Source organism: Sorex fumeus, unplaced genomic scaffold (genome assembly GCF_029834395.1).
Source record: "Sorex fumeus unplaced genomic scaffold, SorFum_2.1 ptg000122l, whole genome shotgun sequence".
NCBI classification, from domain to species: domain Eukaryota; kingdom Metazoa; phylum Chordata; class Mammalia; order Eulipotyphla; family Soricidae; genus Sorex; species Sorex fumeus.
Window position 1 is genome coordinate 18,420,755 of NW_026606179.1, and position 26,231 is coordinate 18,446,985.

A 26,231-nucleotide genomic window follows, 5' to 3' on the forward strand; every position below is an offset into this window, starting at 1 on the left:
AATATATAAATATATTTACTAAATGCACTATTGGACTTATTTAGAAAAATAACTTCTATAAGATTTATTATATCTTATATCATAAATAAATAAATAATATATCATGGTAGACATATTATCTACCATGGAAAATATGTGCGCAATTAAGGTATACCTCAAGGTATATCTCAAACTAGCTCAGTTTAGAAACTGATTTTATTTTTCCTTTTTGGGTCACACCTGGCGATGCACAGGGGTTACTCCTGACTCTGCACTCAGGAATTACCCCTGGCAGTGCTCAGGGGACCATATGGGACGCTGGGAATCGAACTTGGGTTAGCCGCGTGCAAGGCAAACGCCCTACCCGCTGTGCTATCGCTTCAGCCCCCTAGAGTCTGATTCTTTGCCAACCAAAAGTTATCATGAGAGGGAGCCAGAGAGATAACATGGGGTGTTTGCTTTGCACACAGTCCACCAGGGTTCCATCCTGGGCATCACTGTTGTCCCCTGATCACTGCTGGGTGCTCAGGGCCTACTCACAGCCCACGCCTGTGAAAATGACCTAGCTCAAATTTCCTGTGACTAAAAACACCAGGAATTCTTGCTTTGGTAGCATTGGCTGTAAAGTCATCAGTGCCTTTCTCAGAGAGATCTTGAACTCTCTCGGTCACTTCTTTCTTAGTTATTGGCCTACACTGATTTTCTGCTTTTTATACGCTAAATATTGTCTTTAGTACTTCCATGGGGGAAAAATCATTTTCATCCCCACCCCCCAAAAATATATAAATATATGAGATATTTGAGTGGGGTAAGGTTTGGGCACACCCAGTAATCCTCCTGGCTTACTCCTGATTTCGTACTCAGGGGTCCCTCCTGGTGGGGCTCCGGAGACAAAACGGGGTGCAGAGCCTCGAGTTAGACCCCACTGCACGACCCGCTGTGCGATCTCTCCGGGCCCAAGAAGAAAAGCTTCCCCCCTGCCCCCCACCCCTCGGCATCTAACATACCCTCTGGCCCCAGGCTGGCGCCTCAGGGAATCAGCCGCAGCTCCCGATAAGACCTGAAGGGTCCGGAGCGCTGAACAGCGTCCAGCACTGCAGTAAAGGGGGGTCCACGCCTCGGGGAAAGCGGCGCGCGCGGCTGGGTCTCAGCTGCGCCCCCTGGTGCCGGAGGCACGGACTGCAGGCCCCGCAGGCGCGGGAAGAGCGCGACCTGGCCCGGGACGCACCCGCAGCCGCTTCCATTCCATGCCGATGGCGCCCCCTGGTGCTCAAAAGTAAGTGGTGCCCTGGAGTTGGGCAACGTGGCCCTCACGGTCCCAAACAGGTCATAGGTGTCCGCACGGGTCCTCCAGAGCATCCGATCCAGCCACGGATCCACTGTCGCGACCCCAGCCTGACCTGCGGTCATCAAAACTCTCAGGACAGACACCTGTGTGCACTGGTTTAAATAAGGCGATAAAAAAAGGCTGAAGTGGGGCCGGGGCGATAGTACAGCACGGAGGGCATTTGCCTGCTATACTATCATACTGTACTGGCCGACTCGGGTTCGATTCCTGGCATACCGCAGGGTCCCCCAAGCACTCTAAGAGTGGTTTCTGAGTGTAGAGCCGGGAATAACAACATCGCCAGGTGTGGTTCCCCATCCCCCAAAAGAGGCGGGTAAGGCGCTTACCTTGCACGTGGCCGACCTGGGTCTGATCCCCCCAGCACCCCATATGGTCCCCCAAAGTGATCTCTGACCCAGAGCCAGGAGTAAGTCCTGAGTACCGCTAGATAGATGTGTCCCCAAAACCCAAAAATAAAGTGACAAAGCTCTTGGCCCTGCACATCCCCCCACCCCCCACCACCATGCCCCCACTTAATGACTTTTTTTTCCTACAAGGTCTGACCAAATCCTCTAGTAGCCACTACCCAGGGTGGAAAATGAGCTTTTTTCAAGTTTTGGAAGTATTGTGGACTCACCGTAGACCACATGGCAGCAAAGTACAAGACCTACTTTAGTCTGTGCAGTCACTCTGTCCACACGAAAATCCTGAGGACAGGGCAGGGGAGTGGGTGGGTTCTGGGTTTGAAACTCTGAGCTCACAGGCAGGGCGTGGGACAGCCAGAGCAGAGAGTGGACGATCCGCTTAGCCCCCTCCTGAGTGTCTGCAGCTGCCCTTCTCTCCTTTCCTCTCCAAAAATCTCTCCTCTCTCTCCTTCTCACCCAACTTCAGAGTCAAAGCAATTACACCACTTACTGATGCTTTAAAGTGTTCTTGTTTCTTCCAGATACTAGACAGAAAGTGCTCGATCCAGGGCTTGGAGTGATAGTAGAGCAGGGCATTTGCCTTGCAGAGGTTGACCCAGGTTTATTTATTTACTTATTTATTTTGCTTTTTGGGTCACACCTGGCAATGCAGAGAGGTTACTTCTGGCTCTGCACTCAGGAATTACTCCTGGCGGTGCTCTGGGGATCATATGGGATGCTGGGAATTGTACCCAGATCAGCCACATGCAAGGCAAACGCCCTACCCGCTGTACTATTGCTCCAGCCCTGTTGACCCAGGTTTAACCACCGGCACCCCACATGCTCTTGTGAGTGAACTCAGAGCCAGGAGTAAGCCCTGAGCACCTCTGAGTGTGCCCTGCCGCCCCCCACCCCAAATTGCCTAATCCAACTGAATTTTTCCAAGAACAATAAAGGTATTTCCATTAACTATCTTGGGGTGGAGAGGCCACACCTGGGGGTGTTCAGGGCTTGTGCCTGATTCAGGCCCAGAGATAACTCCTAACAGTCCTACTGGGACCATATGTGTGGCTCTTCAGCTTAATCCTCTTAAGGTCAGCTGTGTGGAAGGCCAGGGCCTTACTTACCATGCCATCTCTCCAGCCATTTCCTCTCTTTTGTTTTGTGTGTTCCAGAGTGTCAGAGCTGGGACCATCTGATAGATGCTCTTCACAGACCAGCCTCCTGTCCTCAGAAGCACATATGGACATTTCTGCCAGTCAGTTTGCCGCTCGATAGATCCTGAGCACCCTCCTTCCCCTTCCCTCCACGCCCCCCAACAAAACAGAATGAGAATCACCAAATTCCCATTCTGCAGCTTTCTTTGGTGGGTTCCCCTCAAATGAAAAAGCTCTCATTATTTCCCCAACCAAACGGGTTGATAACTTTATTCAGAAACAACAAGCAGACAACAGGGTAAGTAGAGTCTCATGGGAAGGCTCTGACTCGGGAAGGCAGGACAGAGGGGACCCCCATGGGAACCCAAGCTCATCCGGTGGGGGTAATTAAAATGTATACGGGGGACGAAGGGGGAGGGGGGAGTCAGCATGTCCTGCACGGCCCCACTCAGCCACGCCGACGATCTTTCCCTCGGGGCTGACCAAAGCAAGGACCGGTGATGATTAACCCCTTCTCCCCAACTCCGGGGAGGGGACCAGGCTCCCTTCTGTGAATAATGAGGTACTGCGTGTCCAGGGTAGGCTGAGCGCCCCGTGTTTGTCTCACCAGCTCCCCGCCCCCCCGTGGAGTTGCAGCCGCACCAGGGCCCCATGTCACACAGCTGGCAGCCGGGGCACAGGCAGGCGACACCTGCTCCTGGCCAGGGCGTCATGACCCTGGAGGAACTACTACCCCGTCATGTGGACCCTTCTAAAAACTGCCCACTCCAGCATCACACGTCTCCACATTCCTGACATCATCCAGCTCTCAGCATCCAGATGGATCCTGCCACTGTGGACAGAAGGACAGTGTCCACGCATGTCCCATGCCGGGTTAGCGTCGCTGACTCTGGAGCACAGACCCTCTGCCCAAGGCTGGGTCCTTTACTGAGTGACAGCGAGGGTGACAAGGGTACGTGGCACTGGTACAGGGCAGGTCTTACTTGCTGAGGTCGTGGGTTCTTTCCCCCAAAACTGCAGCGGCCTCTGTCCCCCAAGAGTGCTAGAATTCAAAGACATAAAACATCGGCCCATCCACCAGGCTAATCATGAATCCCCAGCCGTGGGCCCCTGAGATTGGGTGAGAACCCCACTTCCAAATGCCGAGAGTCGGGAGGCAGCGGGGAGAGAGAGAGAGAGAAGGCTGATGGGAAACTGATGCTTCTCCCCATCAGCTGGGTCCCAGGCTGGCATCTGTGCAGATTCTCTTCTCATCAGCTTGGCCCCTAGACAGACCTCGGCCACAGAGGCCTCAGGTCCTGCCCCTGGTCCAGCAGCTCCCTCGGTCTCTGTGATGGGAATTGTTCCATTTCTTTGGTTTGGGGTCCCTTCATGGCAATACTCAGGGCAGATGCCTGGCTTAGGGTTGAGGTTCATTCCTGGTGGTGCTGGGAGGGGCCATTGGGTGGTGCCCAGAATCAAACCTGAGTCTCCCACCCGCAGAGCACAGGCTCTAGCCCCTGGAGCACTCTCCGACCCGACCCTTTTACAGAAGATGTTGGGGAGGCAGAACCCCTCTGGCAGAGAATGGGCCGGCAGGAGAGCACTGAGTAGGAGCTTGCGGGGAATAAACATTCTTGTCTCTGGACTTGTTACTGTGCAGGCGGGTCCAAATCTCGGGGTTGAGTGGGCAGGGTGCAACCCCCCCCCCCCACCATCACCTGGACTGACCCCACAGTTACAGCTCTTGAGGAGAGGAGGAGGGCAGCAAATACTGGTCCAGACTTGAGAGGTCGTCGTCCCCGGGAATCAGATACATCTGGATAAATTCATTGATATCCTGGGGGCTGGACGCCCACGAGGCCTCAGCCACATCCAGATGTATGTCATCCAAAGGGTCCTTGGGTTCCGATTCCGGGGCTGAGCTCCCCTCAAAGGCTCCTGCCCCCTCGGGGTGCTCACCATCTGAGGCCGGGGGTGGTCCCGGGTCCAAGGGACTGGCAGTGTCAGGAGAGCTGGGGGGTGACTCGGGGGAGTCTGTGGGAGAGCAGGGCTCCCCTGGGCTGCCGGGCGCACAGGCGCTCTCGGGCCCTGTCGCTCCTCTCTCGATCACCTCGCTGGTTCTTGTGCCAAACCTGCAGGGAAAAGACAGGAGAGTTCCGGAAAGGAGCATTCAAAGGGGAAGGTGGCCTTGCTGGGGACTGAGAGAGTGGGAGGGACCTGATTCACATCCTGACGTGCCTCTGAATGAGATTTCTTGAGTTGCCGGAGAGAGTGCGGGCACAGGGATGAAAGCCCTCATCCTGTACACAGCCCACCTCAGCTCCATCCTCAGTGTGGCTAAGGGTCCTGAGAGCACAGAATGTGGAGTGAGTCCCGAGCACGGCCGGGGGGAGCTCAACCTGGTAAGAGTTATTCCAAGTTTCCGAGCTGGAGCAATAGTACAGCGGGTAAGGCGTTTGCCCTGCATGCAGCCGACCCGAGTTCAGTCCCTGGCTTCCCATATGGTTCCCCAAGCACCGCCAGGAGTAATTTCTGAGTGCAGGGCCAGGAGTAAGTAAGCCCTGAGCACCACTGGGTGTGACCCAAAAAGAAAAAAAAAACTACTTCTGGGGGCTTCAGTGGGTTGGGCACTTGCCTTGCACACGGCCAGCCGGGTCTGATCCCCGGCACCTTCTGTGGCCCTCTGAGCCTCACCAGGGGCGATCTCTTAAGCACAGAGGCAGGAGTAAGCCTTGAGTAGTGCTAGATGAGGCCCTTAACCAAAAAAATGTAGGCACTTCTTCCCTGACCTGAACAGAGAGAAGGAGATACCAAAAATCAAGTCACAGAAAATGTCCCGTCCCAGAGAGACAGTGGAGTGTACGCAGGCTTTGTACACAGCAGGACCTGGTTCCATCCCAAACACCGAACACCGCCTGGTCCGCAAGTACCACTGGGCTCAACCCAGCAGGGGAAGGGGTAGGGTCCCCCCAAAAAAATCAAATCCAAACAAAGATCAGAAAAAGCTCAAAGAGGGGGCGGAGCAATAGCATAGCGGGGAGGGCTCTTGCCTTAAAAGCAATCAACCCGGGTTCAATCCCCAGCATCCCATATGCTTCCCCAAACACTTCCAGGAGTAATTCCAGAGCATTGCTGATTGTGCCTCCCCCCCAAACATAAAAAATAAAATAAAAAGCTCAGGAATCTGCTGGAGAACAAGTGGAATTGGAGTGAGGATGAGGAGTCGCAGATCTGAGAGCTCAGCCAGTCGGAGATATTGTTGGGGCCTGTGAGACAGAGTAAGAAACAGAAGCCTGGGGTTGGAGCAATAGCACAGCAGGTAGGGAGTTTTCCTTACACACGGCCGACCCAGGTTCGATTCCCAGCATCCCATATGGTCCCCTGAGCACCACCAGGAATAATTTCTGAGTGCAGAGCCAGGAGTAATCCCTGTACATCGCTGGGTGTGACCCAAAAAGAAAAAAACAAAAAGAAGAAGCCTGTGAACATTTCTGCTGCTGAATTTTTCTGGAGCCCAAGGCTGCTACGTCCAGCTGCCCTCCACAGAGATGGCACTCCAGGGAAGAAGAGAAACAAGAATGAGCAGATTCTCCCCTGGAGATGATATCCAGCAGGCACATGAAAAAATATCAACTCACTTATGTTTTTTTTTACTTTTTTTTGTTTGGGGGGGCATATCTGGCTGTTCTCAGGGCTTACTCCTGACTCTGCATTCAGGGATCACTCCTAGAGGGCTCAGGGGACCAAAGGGATGTCTGGACTCGAACCTGGGTCGGCTACATGCAAGGCAAGCACCCTGCCCACTGTACTATCACTCGGGCCCCAAAAGTGTTTATATTCCCATTTGCTGTCAGTGATGCACAAATCCAAACAAGCAGAAGGCATCTCCCCACCAGTGAAAATGGCCTGTGTCGAAAAGACACAGAATAGAACTGGGAATATCAGTGTCGGTGGGAACGTGGTCCAAAAGAATCCTCGTCAGAGGTGATTCACCCTCAATGGAAAACTGTTTGTTTCCTTTTATTTTATTTATTTATTGGCAGTGTGCAGGGATTACTCCTGGCTCTGTGCTGAAGGATTAGTCTTGGCAGCTCCTAGGGACTAATGAAACTCAGGCAGCTGCATACAGAGAAAGCACTGAGGTGTATACTGTCACTGTGGGCCCTGAAAACTGTGTTTAGACACTCCAAATCTCATGAGTACCATTTCCACCGCTGCCAAATGACCAGTGATTCCACTTCTTGGCATCTACCTCCACAATACACACACACACACACACACACACACACACACACACACTAACTTGAGCGGCCAGCAGGGAAGGTGTTTGCCTTGCACTCAGCTGATGGAGGATTGATCCTGGCACCCCAGATGGTTCCTCCCTAACCTCACCAGGAGTGATCCCTGAGCACAGAGCCAGGAGAAAGCCCTGAGCACTGCCAGAGGTGACTCCCACCAAAAACAAACAAAAATTATGAGCTTGAAAGACATACATATCTATATTCAGTAAAGCACTAAGCCCAATAGCCAGTGTGAAGAAACAACCTAAATGTCCAATGACAGATGAATAGACAAAGAAGCTGTAGTATATATTGTATTATATATAATATATACATATATAAAATTATAATACATAACAATATATTATAATGTATTATAATATATTAAAACATATAATACATTCTATAATATATAATAGTGGAATATTATAGAACTGTAACCGCTGTAAGAGATGAAACGGTGCAGTGATGAAAAGGTGCAGTTTGCGAATGATTACGAAGAAGTCGAAGGGAGGAGCCGGAGCGATAGTATAGCCCGGAGGGCATTTGCCTTGCAGGCGGCTGACCCAAATTCGATCCTCGAAATCCCATAGGATCCAGATTCGATCCTTGAAATCGCATACGATCCTCCAGCACCGCCAGGAGTAATTCCTGAGCTGAGTGCAGAGCCAGGAGAACCCACGAGCAGCGCTAGGTATGACCAAAAAAAAAAAAACCAAACAAAAACACACACAAAAAAAAACCCTCGAAGGGAGATTGAAGGTCGGGAAGAGTTTCTTGGGTACCCTTTCTGGGGGTGCCCACACCTAGTCGTGATCAGGGCTTATTCCTAACTGCTCTCAGTGATCACTCCTTCACGCCTGGAGGTGCTCAAACCCGGGTTTAGCCATTGAAAGAGCTATTTTTCTTTAAAAAATAAAAAAATTGGAGACGGGGAGGTCACTCGCGGCGGTGCTCAGGGGTTCCTCCGGACCCTTGGGTTGGTTGGCTGTGCACTTAGGATGGAGAGGTCCCAGGGGTTGAGCCTGGGCCGGTGGTGTGCAAGGGTAGCGCCTCAGCGGCTGGACTAAGGCTCCGGGCCCCCTTTTTCCCTGTTTGGTTCTTATTTGCTTTCACTTTGTTTGTGGACCACGCCCAGCAGTGCTGGGGCTACTCACATAGAGGTGCAGGGGGCGGTTCTCTTCGTGGGGTGTTGCACTGGCGGTGCTCAGGGCTCAGGCGAATCGGCGCAAAGACCTGCAACTCCGCCGTGCACAGCAGGCGCTACAGCCCTCTGAGCTCCGCCCAGACCCAGGCTCCGCTTTATGATTGGCTGAGAAATACGCTGCTCATTGGCTGGGCTGTTGCTGGGCGGGGAGAAAAAATCTTCCTCTTGGGGCCTGAGCCATATAGCACCGCCCAGAGGATGCTCACCTTCTACGCTGCCGACCTGGGTTTGATTCCCAGCATCCCATCTGGTCCCCAGTGCACCGCCAAGAGTAACCCCTGACCACTCGGCTCTTCCTAGGCCAGAGAGTTAGTACAGCAGGTCTAGTTGTTTGGCTCGCCTGTGTTCGATCTCCGACATCCCATTAGGAGAGAGAGAGAGAAATAGTACAGTGAGTAGGGTGCTGGACTTGCATGCAGCAGACCTGGATGCAGTCACCAGCATTCCACATGGTCCCCCAAGCCGGCGCTTGCCTTACTCCAGACTGACCCAGGCTCACCCAGTACGCAATACGTTCTCCTGAGTCCCTGCAGGAGTGATCTCTGTTTGCAAAGCCAGCAGTCAGCCCTGAGCACTCCTGGGTGTGGGGAAGGAAGGGAGGGAGGGAGGGAGGGGAAGCAAAGGTACAGGAAGTAGGGCGCTTGCAATGTATGACCTTGCACCAACTCAGATTGGATACCTGGTATCCTATTTGGTCTCCCAAATAGCATGCTAACTGCAGAGCCAAGAGTAACCCCTGAGCACAGCAGGATGAGGCCCAAAACACAAAAGAAAAAAGTTAAAAAGAAACAAACAAAAAAAAGAAATTAAACTGGGTCTTGTCAGCAGCACTGGGCCTGGACATGCCTGAGGCTGAATTCTTGCCTCAAGCTCCTCTGAGCCAAAATGAAAGCGAACAAAAAGATCCAGGACTAGAGGACAACTTTGCAGTGCGTGATGGGATAAGAAAAGAGAGGCTTTATTTTCAGGGGGAGGAGGGCAGTGCAGGACCACTGTCATTCACAGGAGAGATGTGGAAACTGTTCAGAATATGAACTTCCGTGTAGGAGAAATAGTACACTGTTTAAGACACTTGCCTTGCATGCAGCAGACCTAGGTTCAGTCCCCAACATCATCCCATACCCCACCCTGAAGGAGTGAATCCAGAGCGCAGAGCCAGAAGTCATGCCTGATAATCACCAGGTGTGGCCCAAAAGCTAACAAATAAAAAAAAGAAGATGGATTTCCACTGAGGGTTCCCCTGAGAAGCCCTAGGATCCAAGGGGAGGCAAGAGAAGAAAGCATCACACCTCTGGCCCCTTCTCAGAATTTTCTCTGAATTCAGAATTCCAGCTGGTCCATCGACTTCCTGGTCCTCCCCTGGCAATCATTCCCCACCTCTCCTGAGCCCTCTCTTGCACCCAGAACCATCTCCCTTCCATACTTGTGCATGGGTGTGGGTGCAGACATGCTGCTCCCCAGGACAGGAGGGTTCTCATCTTTGCTCAGTGATCTTCAGGGACATGCACGGCCTGCACCCGAAAAGTGGCTCCTCATGTGTGACTCTGGGAAATGCACCCAGTGCCGGCTCCATGCACCAAAGGATGTTCTGACCTTAACATTTCTCCCATAGACTAAGGAGGATGCAGGATTCTGGGTTTTGGTTTTGCCAGTAACCTGGTTGTGCTCCTGGGACCATGAGATGTTGGGATGGAACCTGGCTCTGGATGCAAAGCCTGGGGTCCTGCCTGCCTTGACTTCCCAGGTTAGAGAGAATCATGACACCCATGGCCCCTGAGCCCTGCCCTAGAGCTGTCTGCCTGTGCTGACCTCAGAGAGGCCAATCAGATGTTTTGTCAAAATCATGATTATTTTGGGGAAAAATATCAACTAAAAGCAAGTTTGGTTTAAAAAAATCGTGATTGGGGCCGGAGCTATGGGACAGTGGGTAGAACATTTGCCTGGGACATGGCTGACTCAGGTCAATTCCCGGCACCCTATACCATCCCCATGAGCACACCAGGACTGACCCCTGAGCACAGAGCCGAGAGTAAACCCTGAGTACCGCTCGATGTGACCCCCAAAAACAACAACAAAAATTCCTGCCAGAAGAGTCTTGCAGTTCCCAGAGCAAACACACAGAGTATCTTTGGTTGTCATGGGATTTCTCAGGTAAGCTGATGTTGTGCAGGGGTGTTCCTGCTTTGTTGGTAGAGAAGACATTTCCTGCGGGGATGAGAGGAAAGTTGTTATTAAAGATGAATCCCTTCTCCCTTAATTTGGGGAGAAAACATCTCCATTTGGTGGGAGAGAAGGTACGTTCTGTTTTTGTTTGGTTTGGTTCAGGAACCAAACCAGGTGGGTGCTCGGGACTGAATTCCGACTCAAGGCTCAAGGACACACGTGGTACCCTATGTGGTGCAGGGGATGGAATCAGTGGAACCAGTGTCTGTGGAGTCACAGATTACCTGGTCCTGATTCACAGCAGCATATGGGCAGATAGGGGACACAAGTACCCTGTCAGTGAAACTTCTAGAAGCAGAAACCTCCAGACCATCTTGGTTTGGATAAAATCACCCAAATTCTAGTGGCAGTGAAACCTGCTAATAGCCAGGAGGTCACGACCTGCAGGAAGAACTTCCCTGTCATCGCGGAAACTTCTAGACATGGACCAGCCCTGCTCTCCTGTCCCTGAAATCAGTGTCCCAAAGCATTCTGCTGAGCTGACAAAAGGACGGTGCCAGGGATGAAACCAGTGACACCTGCCTGCAGAGCTAATGCTCCAGTCACAGAGCTCTCTCCCACCTCCCACACGGGACACTCGGGAACTGAACCCCTCAGGGACAGACAGAAAGCAAATTTAGGCAGGAAAGCATGTCTCTTGCAGAGAAACATGGACTGCAATTAAGACATTATGCATAGTATTGAAAAACAATTTATTTGAAACACCAGAATTCAAAAACACTGGCAAGGTATCCCGATATGGCAACAAACACCAACCAAACACCAGTGTCTCTCATCCATGTCCCTCATCCATAAGAATATCTTGTCTTGGGGCTGGAGAGATAGCTCAGCGGGTAGGGCGTTTGCCTTGCATGTGGCCAACCCGGGTTCGATTCCCAGCATCCCATATGGTCCCCTGAGCACCGCCAGGAGTAATTCCTGAGTGCAAAGCCAGGAGTAACCCTTGAGCACCGCCGGGTGTGACCCAAAAAGCAAAAAAAAAAGAATATCTTGTCTCTATTTACACAGTGTCACCTTCATAGGTGGGAGCAGATCTGAAGGCAGGCAGGTTGTGGGCCCACCCACATTCAAGGGCTCTGGGGGTGTCCACCATCACCTGGACCATCCCCAGAGTCACAGTCCTCAGCGAGAGGCTGAGGGGAGCAGATACTGATCCAGCCCAGTGAAATCATCGTCTCTGGGGACCGAATACATCTGGATAAATTCATCAATACCCTGGGTACTGGATGCCCAGGGGACCTCAGACACCTCCAGCTGTATCTCATCTAATGGGTCCTTAGGCTGAGAATCCGGCGCAGGGCTCCAATGAGATGCTCCTGCCTCTCTGGAGTGCTCTCCATCTGAGGCCAGGGGTGCTCCCTGGCTCAAGGAGCTGCAAGTGCTGGCAGAGCTGGGAGAAGATTCCAGGGAGTTCTGGGGAGAGCAGGGGTCCCCCTTACTCCCTGCTAGGCGCTGGGGGGCTGGCAAACTCCCCCTCTCCAGATTCATTCTCTTTCTTTTTGCTCGCTGGTTCTTGAACCAAACCTGGGAACACAGAAGACTCAATTAAGGGGATTTAAAGGGGAAGGTCCCCATTGCTCTGGAGCAGGAGAACTGAGGCAAGCTCACATCTCAGTCACATCTGAACTAGTTTCTCCAGGGTCGGAGAGATTGTGCAGGTCTAAGGCGATGGGGCAGAGCCATCTTCAATCCCTAGCATCACAGATGGTTCCAGTCCCTGCCAGGAGGGATGTCTGAGCACAGAGAAGGGGTCAGCCCTGAAAGCTGTATGGTGTGCCCCAAAATTAAAATAAAGTAAAAGAAAAAATGAGGGGTGCATAGGAACGGTGTATTTCTCTCCCCTTCTCAGAAATCCACTCCAGTATCTGAAGGCTAAAGCCCCACACCCTACACAGACCCACCCACAGACGCTCATGGGCCCAGACACAGGCAGGACCCAGCCCAGGGCACACAGACAGGGATCCAATCTCTCATGCTAATCTGGCACCAACCTGTGGTCTACATCCCAGTCAGAGAGATGCCTGAGCATAAAGCCAGGAGTCAGCCCTGAACACTACAACAATGTGGTCAAAGAAAAAATAAAGAAATGAAGCATCCATGGAAGTGTTTCCCTTTCTCAGTAGACAATTCCATAATGTTAGTGATATCCATTAACCAACAATCATAGAAACAGAAAAAAATGCAAAAAAAATATTTTAAGGACTGGAGCGATAGTACAGAGGGTAGGGCATTTGCCTTGTACACAGCCAACCCGGGTTTGATCCCTGGTATCCCATATGGTTCCCCGAGCACCACAAGGAGTAATTCTTGAGTGCAGAGCCAGGAGGAACCTCTGAGCATCACTGAGTGTGACCCAAAAAGCAAAAAATAAATAAATAAATAAATAAATTTTTAAAATTTTAATTTAAAAAATGGAAATGGTGTGTCATGACCGCAAAACACTCTCCGCCCTAGAATCATGCCATGTCAAACGTGTGCGTGAGCTCTAGATTTGGGGTGCAGTCGAGAAATATACACAAACACTTACCCGAATTACATGTATGTCCAACCTTGTTTCTGACGCCAGACTCCGGATGGTGGCCCCACCTGGGCTCAGGGTCTTCTGGGATGCGTCTCTGAGCGCCCTCAGCTGTGCCGGGCTGAACCTCGTGCGGGGCTTGCGAGTACGTTTTCCATTTTCTGCAGGAAAAAGACAGGAGGGTCTAGGAAACCGAAGGGGTCGAAAATGACTCCCTAGACAAGAGGAACAGGGATCCTGCTCCTGCTCACACTGACACCCCCCCCCACCCAGAGCTCCCCCAAGAGTGTCCATGTACTGGAAGAGACTTTCACAGCAGCACCCACACTTTTGGGCAAGAGATCTCAACACAGCTGGACAAAGGGCAGCCTCACTCGGGACACACTCTGCAGGAAACTCAGGAGAGGACAGTGCTATGCTGCAGAGCTTCCTGGCACCCCTAATGGTCCCCTGCACCCACCAGGAGGATCCCTGAGCACAGGACCAGGTCTGAGCCATGAACACTACTGACTCTGCTGTGCCACCCCCCACCCCCCACACCCCCACACACAAATAGGAAAAAAAAAGAAACAAGAAACTCAAGAGAAAGAATGACAGCGAGACAGAAACAAAAATATCCTCTTGTGTCTCCTGGGTAAAATGGCAAAGTGAGCAAAAAGGAGAAAGGAGAGAAAAGGGACAGGACCCCAGGAGCAGACACTGTGGGTGGAGGGAGGCCCTGTTCCACAAAGTGGAAGTGGGGGGACACCTTGAGGTTTGCAAGGCTCCTTGTTGGAGCAGACTTACTGCAGTGAAAGAAAGTCCGCAGTTACCTCAAAGGTTCTCTCAATTATTCACCTCCATCCCCAAATCCAACTATTTCTTACCTTCATCCATCTCACCTTCCCTAGAATATTCCAGAAATTGTTGGGTTTCCATGTTCATTGTGCCTTCTGAGCTCTAGATGGAAGTGCATGAATGATCTTGGCCAAAACAGTCTCCTTTATAGGAAACACAGTTGTAATAGGACTCAGGCTAAGGTCACACCCTAAATTGACCCAATCACAGCTTTATACTCATAAAATCCCTGGCTAAGGCAACACCCTACAGGGCCCCAATCAGGCATGCTAATGAATAATCACTAGTAGGACCCTAGTCTAGACCACACCTTACAGGAACCCCTCACACGTGCTAATGGAGTGATCTGAGGACCTCCAGAAAGTACAATAAGAGATAGTGTCCTCACATGGGGCCAACCTCACAACCTAACCCCATGTGGTTCCCTGAGCCTTCTAGGAATGATCACTGAGCACAGAGCCAGGAGTGAGCCCTGAGCACTGCTGGATATGGTGCAAAAGTTCAACAAGTAAAAACAACACACTGGCAGGATCCAGGTAAGGCCACAGCCTTAGAGGAACAGGAAGGAAGATGGAGGGGCTGAGACAATGGTGCAACCCTTGAGAAGAGTCCGGAACTGCACTCCCTTCTCCTGTCTCCCCTCCATGACGGTGTTGGGGTCACCCCCATGGCTCCTCTGTGGGAGGGAATTCTCCTCTGAGTTCTCACATCTCTCCTGGGAGAACAGTGACCTGTATGTCCCTGGGTGCCAAAGCTCATCTCCTATCCTGGAATCCTGTCCTGAGTGTTCAGTCCCAGGGCCCTGACACGGCCCAGTCCAACACTCTTTCTTGAGGTGATGGGAGGAAGTTTCTGAAAGAAAAGCCATGGGGTAGTCCCTCTTTCTTTCTTTCTTTCTTTCTTTCTTTCTTTCTTTCTTTCTTCCTTTCTTTCATTCTTTCTTTCTTTTTGGGTCACACTCAGCGATGCACAGGGGTTACTCCTGGCTCTGCACTCAGGAATTACTCCTGGCAGTGCTCAGGGGACCATATGGGACACTGGGAATCGAACCTGGGTCAGCCACATGCAGAGGCAAATGCTCTACCCGCTGTGCTATCACTCCAGCCCATGAAGCCCTCTTTCTTAATTTGGGGAGGGCAACTTTTCCATTCCACGGTCTCAAAGCTGAATCCTGACTCTATACTCAAGGGCATTTGAGGCAGGGCTTGGAATACCCTTGTGATGCGGTGCATCAAAACTGGGTTGGCTGTATGCCAGGCAATCTACTTCCTGACTGTGGTGTCTCTAACCCCAGGCTATGAGTGCCCCTTTTTGATCTCTCCAGCCCCACAGAAGACGGAACTGAATGTCTGTGGAGTCAAGGTCTCCCTGGGCCCCAATTTGCACATCTGGCAACACGGTTCTGGCAGGAGACACCCACCCCTGGTCATGGTGGCATGACTCTAGAGGAACCACTTCCCTGCTATCATGGAACCTTCTAGAAACTTCCCAGCCCTCCCCTTCTCGTCCTGGAAACCATCTTGCAGAGAAACATTCATCAAACTAAAACAGCAGTCATCAGCCTCTCTTCCTTAGCGCTTCCTACAGACATAGCCACCATCTCTTGCTAGAAGGCACCATGGCTGCCCTCAGATCCCTCGTGAAGCCAAGATCATCAAAAAGAGGACCAAGAATTTCATCAGACCGCAGTCTGCCTGCTATATCCAGATTAAGTGAAACTGGTGGAAGCCCCGAGGCATGCACCAGAGACTCGGGGCCAGATCTTGATGTTGGCGGCCACAGCCCAACATTCATTATGGGAGTGATGAGGAGATGAAGCACACACTGCGCAGTGGCTTCCGGAAGTTTCTGGTCCACATCGTGAAGAAGTTCAAACTCCTGCTGATATGCAACAAATCTTACTGTGCCAAGATTGCTCACAATGTCTTCACCAAGAATTGCAAAGCAACTGTGGAAAGGGTGCCCCGCTGGCTGTCGGAGTCACCATCCAAATTTCAGGAAAGAAAATGAACAGACAAGGCTGGAGCAACAGCACAGCGGGTAGGGCGTTTGCCTTGCACACAGCCAACCCAAATTCAATTCCCAGCATCCCGTATGGTTCCCTGAGCACTGCCAGGGGTAATTCCTGAAGTAACACCTGTGCATCGCCAGGTGTGATCCAAAAGGCAAAAAAAAAAAAAAAAGTTATTTGTTTCTTGGGCCTGAGTGACAGCACAGTGGGTAGGGCATTTGCCGTTTGCCTTGCACGCAGCCAACATGGCCAAACAAAGTTCGATTCCTCCGCCCCTCTCAGAGAGCCTGGCAAGCTACTGAGAGTATCTCGCCCACACGGCAGAGCCTGGCAAGCTACCCGTGATGTATTCTGATGTATTCGATATGCCAAACACAGTAACAACAAAAGTCTCCAATGGAGACATTACTGGGCCCGCTCGAGCAAATCGATGAACAACGGGAGGACAGTGACAGTGACAGTGAGGCCAACCCGGGCTTGATTCCCAGCATCCCAGCATCCCATATGGTTCCCTGAGCACCGCCAGGAGTAATTCCTGAGTGCATGAGCCAGGAGTAACCCCGTGCAACGTTGAGTGTGACCCAAAAAGCAAAAAACAAAAAACAAAAAACAAAAAACACCAAAAACCCAAAAAAAAAAACCAAAAATGAACAGACCGGCATTCATAATATAACAAAATATAATATATATTTATTATATTGTGTTAATATTAGATAAAATAATAATTAAATAAAATGGTACTCATCATTTTGCAAAACAATTTATTTGAAACCCCAGGACTCATAAATATGGACAAAGTGTCCTCACCCCTGCATTTCCACACCAACCCTACCCAGTGTCATTTATCCAAAAGAAGACCCTATCTCTATTTACACAGAAAAACATGTGCAGGTGGGCCCGGGTCTGCAGGGAGTCAGGATGTGGCCCTTCCACCTTTGTCAGGGGCTCTGGAGTTGACCACCATCACCTGGTTATCCACAAAATCACAGTTCTCAGGGACAGGTCGAGGAATGCAAAAACTGTTCCAGCCCGGCAAGATCACTGTGCCCGGGGACCATATTCATCTGGATAAATTCATCCATATCCTGGGGCCTCAGACACCCCCAGATGTATCTAATGGATCTTTTGGCTCAGAATCCAGCCTGGGCTCCAGTGAGACACTCCTGCCACTCTGGAGTGCTTCCCATCTGAGGCCGGGGTGCTCCCTGGCTCAAGGGGCTGCAAGCACTGGCAGAGCTGGGAGAAGATTCCGGGGAGTGCTGGGGAGAGCAGAGGTCCCCCTTACTCCCTGCTAGGCGCTGGGAGGCTGGCAAACTCCCCCTCTCCAGATTCATTCTCTTTCTTTTTGCTCGCTGGTTCTTGAACCAAACCTGGGAACACAGAAGACTCAATTAAGGGGATTTAAAGGGGAAGGTCCCCATTGCTCTGGAGCAGGAGAACTGAGGCAAGCTCAGGTCTCAGTCACATCTGAACTAGTTTCTCCAGGGTCGGAGAGATTGTGCAGGTCTAAGGCGATGGGGCAGAGCCATCTTCAATCCCTAGCATCACAGATGGTCCCAGTCCCTGCCAGGAGGGATGTCTGAGCACAGAAACAGGGGTCAGCCCTGAGAGCTGCATGGCGTACCCCAAAATTTAAAAAAAGTAAAAGAAAAAATGAGGGGTGCATAGGAACTGTGTATTTCTCTCCCCTTCTCAGAAATCCACTCCAGTATCTGAAGGATAAAGCCCCACACCCTACACAGACCCACCCACAGACGCTCATGGGCCCAGACACAGGCAGGACCCAGCCCAGGGCACACAGACAAGAGATCCAATCTCTCATGCTAATCCAGCACCACCTGTGGTCCACATCCCTGCCAGGAGAGATGCCTGAGCATAGAGCCAGGAGTCAGTTCTTAGCACTGCAGGGGGACCCCAAAGCCAGATCAAAAAGAAAGAAAGAAAGAAAGAAAGAAAGAAAGAAAGAAAGAAAGAAAGAAAGAGAAGTAAAGAAAGAAAGAAAGAAAGAAGTAAAGAAAGAAAGAAATAAAGGATCAATGGAACTGTTTCCCTTTCTCCAGAGACAATGTCTCTTTGACAATGCCACTAACGTGACTCTCCATCAACTAATAATCATGAGAACAGAGAAAAAAATGCAAAAAAAATGTTATTTTCATTTGAAAAAAAAAAAAACAAAGAAATAGTGTGTCAGAATTAAGAGAAATCTCTCCAACCTAGAATTATGTCATGACGAACATGTGTGTGAGGAGGTGTGAGCTCTAGACTTGGGGTCAGCTGAGAAATACACGCAGCCTCTTACCAGAAGCACATATATGTCCAAGCTTGTTTCTGACGCCAGACTCTGAATGGCGGCTTAGCCTGGGCTCAGGGTCTTCTAGGATGCATCTCTGAGCACTCCCAGCTGTTCTGGGCTGAACCTCATGTGGGACTTGGAAGCACATTTTCAGTTTCCTGCAGGAAGATCTAGGAAACTAAAATGGTCAAAAATCAATCGCCATGGTCAGAGAGTTGGTAGAGCGTTTGTCTTGCACACGGCTGACCTGGGTTCGATCCCCAGCAACTCATATGGTCCCCTGAGCACTCCCAGGAGTAATTCCTGAGTGCAGAGCCCAGGAGTAACCCCTGAGCATTGCCAGGTGTGACCCAAAAAGGAAAAGAAAATAAATTGCCAAAGCAAGGAAAATACAGGGGTAGAGAGATAGAACAGTGGGGAGGTTGCTTGCCATAATCTCGCATATCCCATACAATCCTTCGAACTGGCCAGGAGTAATTCCTGAGGCAGAACTAGGAGTAACCCCTAAATTCTGCCAGGTATGGTACAAAAACAAAATAAAAGAAAGGAAAGGAATCATTTCAGTCTTTTTTTTTTCTTTTTGGGTCACAGCACAGGGGTTACTGCTGGTTCAGCACTCAGGAATTACTCCTGGAGGTGTTTAGGGGACCATATGGGATGCTGGGGGGTGGGGGCTGGAGCAATAGCACAGTGGGTAGGGCAAATGTTTGCCTTGCACGTGGCCGACCTGGATTTGATTCCCAGCATCCGTTATGGTCCCCTGAGCACTGCTAGGGGTGATTCCTGAGTGCAGAGCCAGGAGTAACCCCTGGGCATGGCTGGGTGTGACCCAAAAAGCAAACAAACAAACAAACAAACAAACAAAATATGGGATGCCAGGGATCAAACCCAGGTCAGTCGCGTGCAAGGCAAATGCCCTGCCTGCTGTACTATTACTCTGGCCCCTCATTTCAATCTTGTACATTAAAACACTTCCATTCTGAGCACCCCCAAAGGTGTCCTTTGTATTTGGAGAGAGTTTCACAGCAGAACCCACAATATTTGTACAATAGATTTCAAGACAGCTGGAAAGTGCCCACCTCACACGGGGATACTCTCTCTATAAGAAACTCTATAGCGAGCTGGAGAGACGGTAGTGTGGGAGAGCTCTTATCTTGCACATGGCCAACTTGGGTTTGATCCCCTGACATCCCATATGCTTCCCCGAGACCACTAAAAGCAATTCCTGAGTGCAGAGCCAAGAGTAAGCCCTGAGCATTGCCAGGTGTGTCCCCAAAACAAAAACAAAGCAAAGAAACTCAAGAGAAAGATTGACAGTGTGTGTGTGGGGGGGGGGGAAATCTGAGTCTCCTGGGAAAAAGATGCCTAAATGAGAAGATGAGAAGAAAGGAGAGAAATGGGACAGGACCACAGGACCCCATTAGCAGAGGAGGTAGATATAGAGAGGCCCCACTCCCAGCAAAGTGGAATTTGAGGGACACCATTAAGGTTTGCAAAGCTCCTTTATTGAGCAGAATTACTGCAAGTTGTGAAACATAGGGGCAGAGTAAGTTCAGAGTTATCTCAAAGCTTTCCCAGAATTACTCACCACCACCCCCAAACTCAATTACCTCTTGCCCTACTTCTATCCAACCTGCCACAAAATCTTCTGAAAAGTGAGGGACATCCATGTCCGTTGTGCTCTCTGAGCTCCAGAGCAAAGTGCATGGCTGACCTAGCACTCAACTGCTGCATCTATAGGAAACACAGCGATGGGACCACCAAGCTAAGGCTATACCCTATAGGGACCCACTCACACCTCCAGGCTCTTAGGATCCCAGGCTAAGGCCGCACCCAACACAGCCCCAATCACTGATGGTAATGGAGTAACACACTGGCAGGGCCCAGAGAGATAGTACGTTGGCGGGTATGGCACTTGCCTCATGTGCAGTCAACCCTGGTGGATCCCTGGCAGCCTATATGGTCCCTCGAGCCTTATAGGAATGATCCCTGAACACACAGCCAGGAGTAAGCCCTGAGCACTGCCGGCTGGCTCATAAACAAAATGATGGTACAGCAGATAGGATTTTTACCTGTATGTGGCTGACCCAAGTTCGATTCCTCCGCCCCTCTCGGAGAGCCCGGCAAGCTACCGAGAGTATCTCGCCTGCACGGCAGAGCCTGGCAAGCTCCCCGTGACGTATTCAATATGCCAAACACAGTAACAACAAAGTCTCCAATGGAGACGTTACTGGGCCCGCTCGAGCAAATCGATGATCAACAGGAGGGCCTTTACTTACTTTATTTATGTGGCTGACCCAGGTTTGATCCCTGGCATCCCATAAGGTCTCCCAAGCCCCGCCAGGAGTGAATCTTGAGAGCAGAGCCAGGAAGTCAGCATTGCTGGGTCTGGCCCAAAGCCCCCTTCCCAAAGATAAACAAAAACAACACATTGGCAGGATCCAGGCTAAGGTCGCACTTTACAGGGCCCACAGCACACGCTAACGAACTCAGCATTCAGTGCCTGCAGCTGAGCGGGCTCAGAAAACGAACCTGGGATGCAGGGATGGATTCTGGGGACTTGTGAAGGCTAAGAGAGAAGGGGAGCAGTTTGCTAGGTACAAAGGACCCTACTTCTATCCCTGGCACTGCAGAACCCCTGAACACTGCACAGGGTGTCTCTGTATACCCTTAGAACCACAGTTCATGGTAATGACCATCACCCGGTCGTGCACCCATCCCTCTGGTCTGCCAGCAAAGAATTCCCTGGAGTGTCCCTTGAACTCTCAGTACAGCTTGGGTGGTTCCTCTTCCCTGACATGTCTACTGAGACAGGAGGATTTCTTCCTCAACATGGCATGGTCCCCAAAGAACATCAGCTTTCACCCCAGTTCACAGAGTTGGAGATTGCCCATGAGAATTGCCTGATGAGGTCAAAAGCCAAATATGGAATCAGAAGATTTTCAAACCCAGGAACCTTGTGGAAAGGTTATTTGGGCTCGGGGGGAGGGAGGGAGCAATAAGCAGTGTTTATTTATGAGTCTGGGCAGTAATAGTCTGCCCCTAATTTCTTTCTGGTTTGGGGGCCACACCCAGTAATGCCCAGGATTTGCTCTGGGCTCAGCACTCAGGAATTACTGCTGGCAGATTCGGGATGAAATGGAGCTGGAGTGGAGGAACAGACACTAACGGTCTGAAATCTCCACCTGTATTGGAAACAGCGTTTGGGTGTGAAACAGAACAAAGCAGAGAAGCAAAGATTGGAAACCACGTTCCTTCCTCCTGCTCACCACAAGTTATCTCAGGCCTACTGACTGCCAGAGTTTTCTACACACCAAGTATTGAAAAGCCCCAACTGACAGCTGCCCTTAGCTGTGCTGACTCTCAGGAAGAGGAAAAGAGGATGAATGAGAAAACGTTCATCTGCCGCTAAAGCAATAGTAGATGGCTAGGGTGTTTCCCTTACACATGGCTGACACAGGTTTGAATCCTGCCAAGCCATCTGGTCCCCCACACCATCAGGAGTAATTCCTGAGTGAAGAGACCAAAAGGAGCAACAACAACAACAACAACAACAACAAAAACACCAATAGGGGCCAGAGTAATACTACAGCAGGGAGGGCATTTGCCTTGCGTGTTGCCAATCCAGGTTCGATCCCAGCATCCCATAAGGTCCCCTGAGCACCACCAGGAGTAATTCCTGCATGCAGAGCCAGGAATAACCCCTGAGTATTGCCAACACACGAAAAGCAGAAAAAAAAAGAAAACCAACAATAAAAGATTAGAGGATTCTCACGCCTCTGTGATTTATAAACAAACAAAGCAAAGAAAGAAACACATCGATTAACTACAAGTTAATCAAGAGACACCAAACACTTTGGAGAGGGGTGGAAGGAATGATGAGGGCGACTACAGTGACATAAGGACAGGAGTGGAGGGTCTGAAGCAATTGAGTAGTGGTGAAGGCGCTTTGTTTTGTACCTGAAAATAATTAACATTACCACTCTTGTTACCCTGCTCCCGAAAACAGAATGAAAAATAAAAGAGGATTCAGAGATGGTACAGCAGGTAGGCATTAGCTTGCCTGAGACCTATCTGGGTTTGAAACCCGACATTCCATATGGACTCTGAGCACAGATGAGGGTGATCCCTGAGTGCGGAGCCAGGAGTAATGCCTGGACATCTCTGGGTGTGCGTGCCCCCCAAATTTATATATATATATATATATATATATGTGTGTATATATATAGGTAAAAGGTAAAAGGTAAAGGCCCTCCCGTTGATCGTCGATTTGCTCAAGCGGGCCCAGTAACGTCTCCATTGGAGACTTTGTTGTTACTGTGTCTGGCATATCAAATACGTCACAGGGCACTTGCCAGGCTCTGCCGTGTGGGTGAAATACTCTCGGTAGCTTGCCAGGCTCTCCGAGAGGGGCGGAGGAATCGAACTTGGGTCGGCCATGTTGGCCGCGTGTAAGGCGAACGCCCTACCCGCTGTGCTATCACTCCAGCCCTAGCACAGCGGTAGGGCGTTTGCCTTGCACGAAGCCAACATGGCCGACCCGAGTTCGATTCCTCCTCCCCTCTCGGAGAGCCCGGCAAGCTACCGAGAGTATCTCGCCCACACGGCAGAGCCTGGCAAGTGCCCTGTGACGTATTCGATATGCCAGACACAGTAACAACAAAGTCTCCAATGGAGACATTACTGGGCCCGCTCGAGCAAATCGATGATCGATGTATATATATAGCATGAAAGAATAAAAGAAGAATTCACTGATGTTTCAGCCCCTCTATCTTCATCCCTGTCCCTCTAAGGGTGTGGCCTTAGCCTGGATTCTGCCAGTGTGCTATTTCTCTTTAGTTTGGGGACCACATCCAGTGGTGCAGAGGGCTTACTTCTGTCTCCATGCTCAGCAATCATTCCAGAAGGATCAGGGGACCATATGGGGTATGGGGATCGAACTAGTTTGGAACCATGTGAAGCAAAACAAAAGAATACAGGAACACAGCTCATTGGGTGGATGTTTGCTGGGGGCGGGCGGGAGCGGGGTAGCCTGCCTCCTGGACAGAATGGAGACGAGATGTCATCTGTGGGAAGGGCACAGCAGCACTTCTGCTTGGGCTCTGGTCAGTCGGAGGTGCCACACAGCTCCTCCACTGACTTCCTTTGGCTTTTCTTTCAGAAACTTTCTCCCACTACCTCAAGAAAGAGTGTTGGATTGGACCATGTCCGGGGCCCTGGGACTGTGGGTCAGGCTCCTCTGAGCTGAAGGCAAAGCAAAAAGAAAGGACTAGGAGAACCTGAGGGGCATCTGGGAGCAGGTGGCCGCCCTGGGCAGGGGGAGAGACAGGTGATGGGTTGGGGGACATCTGAGAGCCAGAGCGACATAGGCCACGTCATACTGAACACTAAGGATGGGATTCCAAGGGCAGGAGATGAGCTGTAGGACCCCAGGGAGCTACAGGCCCAGGAGAGATGCGGGAACTCAGAGGAGAATTCCTTCCCACAGAGGGGTCCCGGGTAAGGGTGACCCCAACACAACATGGAGGGGAACCAGAAAAAGGGGGTGCAGCTCCTGCCCCTTCTCAAGGTTTGCCCCATTGTCTCAGCCTCTCCATCTAAATAAATCCCTGTCCCTCTAAGGCTGTGGCATTATCCTGGATCCTGCCAGTGAGTTGTTTTAACTTGTTTAGCTTTTGGACTGTGCTGTGGGTGCTCAAGGCTCACTTCTGTGCTCAGCAATCATTCCTGGAAGGCTCAGGGACCTTACAGGATTGGGGTTGTTAAGGACTGGCTCAAAGTGAGGCCAGCAACTTACCTCTTATTGTTCTGTCTCTCTGGGCCCCAGTCCACTCCATTAGCATGTGTGAGGGGTTCCTGTAGGGTATGGTCTAGACTGGGGTACAACTACTGACTATTCATTGGCTTGTCTGATTGGGGCCTTGGAGGGTGGCCCTGGAGATTGTGGCCTTAGCCAGGGATCCTATGAGTGTGGAGATTTGAGTGGGTCACTATAGGGTGTGATCTTAGGCTGGGGTTCTATTACTAAAGAAGTGTTTCCTATAAAAGAGGCAGTTGAGGCCAAGGCCAGCCATATATATCACTCTAGAACTCAGAGAGCACAACATCTATGGATGTCCATCGCTTTCCGGAATATTCTATGGAAGGTAAGCTAGAAAAAGGGTAAGAAGTAGTTGGGTTTCGGGATGGAAGTGGATAATTGGGAGAAACTTAGAGGTAATTGTGAACTTTGTTACATGAGTTGCAGTAATTTTGCTCCACAAAGAGCCTTGCAAACCTCGATGGTGTCTCCATTTCCACTTGTGGAAAAGGGTCTCCCTCCACCCTCTGCATATGCTACTGGGGTAATGTCCCTTTTCTCTCCTTTCTCCCTTTTTCTCATTTCACTATTTTATCCAGGAGACACAAGGAGATATTTTTCACTTCTGCCTCACAGTCACTCTTTCTCTTGAGTTTCTATTTTCTTTTTTTTTATATTTGTGTCTGTGTCAGGGGGCGGCATAGTTGGTAGTGTTCATGGCTCAGGACTGGTCCTGTGCTCAGGGATCTCTCTGGTGGGTGCAGGGCACCATTAGGGGTTCCAGGAAGCTACATAGCATAGCACTGTCCTCTCCTGAGTTTCCAGCAGAGTTTTTCCCGAGTGAGGCTGCCATTTGTTCAGCTGTGTTGAGATCTCTTGTCCAATAGTGTGGGTGCTGATGTGAGGGTCTCTCCCAGTACATGGAAACCCTTGGGGGAACTCAGGGTGGGGGTGTATCAGTGTGAGCATGAGCAGGACCCCTGTTCTTGTTCTGGGGAGCCATTATTGACCCCTTTGGTTTCCTAGACCTTTCTGTCTTTTACCTGCAGAAAATGGAAAACGCACTCGCAAGCCCTGCACGAGGTTCAACCCAGCACAGATGAGGGTGCTCAGAGACGCATCCCAGAAGACCCTGAACCCAGGCTGGGCCACCATCCACAGTCTGGCATCAGAAACGAGCTTGGACACATATGTATTCAGGTAAGAGATTGTATGAGTTTCTCAACTGCATCCCAAGTCTAGAGCTCACACCGCCTCCCTCACACTTTTGTTATAGGGTAATTCTAGGTCAAAGAAATCTCTGCAGTCACAACACCCCATTTCCTTTTTTTTATTAAAAAACTTATTTTTTTTTGCATTTGTTTTCTGTGGTCTATGAGCATTGATAGATGAAGGGTCAAGAAGTTCGTGGAGTTGTCTACTGAGAAAGGGAAACGGTTCCATGGATCTTTCATTTCTTTCTTTTTTCTTTTGATCTGGTTTTGAAACCCCCTCCCTGCAGGGCTCAGAACTGACTGCTGGCTCTGTGCTCAAGAACCTCATCTACAGGATTGTGGACCAGAGATGGTGCCTGATGAGCATGAGCCAGAGCATCCCTGTCTGGTGTGCCCTGGGCTGGGTGCTGCCAGTGTGTTGTGCCCGCAGGCATCCGTGGGTGGGTCTGTGTAGGGTGTGGCCTCAGCCTGGGTCAGTGGATCAAACTTCTGAGATGGGGAGAGAAACACAGAGTTTCTATGGGCCCCTCATTTTCTTTTCTTTTACTTTCTCGGGGTTGTTGTTGTTGTTGTTGTTGTTGTTGTTGTTGTTGTTGCTGCTGCTGATTTGGGGGACAACCAGCAGAGCACCGGGATAAACCTGGCTCTGCGTTCAGGGATCCCTCCTGGCAGTGGCCAGAACCATCTGTGGTGCTTGCCTTAGTTCTCCAGCTACATAAAAGAGGCGATCTGGGGCTGGAGCAATAGCACAGCGGATAGGGCATTTGCCTTGCACGCGGCCAACCTGCGTTTGATTCCCCGCATCCCATATGGTCCCCTGAGCACCGCCAGGAGTAACTCCTGAGTGTGAGCCAGAAGTAGCCCCTGTGCCTTTTCACCCACTTAACAGAATTTCTCTTCTGTATCCTCAGGTTTGGTTCAAGAACCTTAGGGCAAAAAGAAAGAGAACAAATCTGGAGAGGGGGAGTTTGTCAGCCCCCCAGCGCCAAAAAGGAAGCA

The 26,231-nt window shown here is 50.6% G+C and overlaps 1 protein-coding gene across 1 annotated transcript; it reads right to left on the reverse strand.

The window, feature by feature from the left end:
* Positions 1-11,681: 11,681 nt before the first annotated feature.
* LEUTX (leucine twenty homeobox) lies at positions 11,682-15,344 on the reverse strand. Its single transcript, XM_056135643.1, has 4 exons — positions 15,335-15,344; positions 13,087-13,238; positions 11,999-12,083; positions 11,682-11,824 (listed from the first exon to the last, which is right to left on the reverse strand). Exons 1-4 carry the CDS (start codon positions 15,342-15,344, stop codon positions 11,682-11,684), a joined length of 390 nt encoding a protein of 129 aa, XP_055991618.1.
* Positions 15,345-26,231: the final 10,887 nt, after the last annotated feature.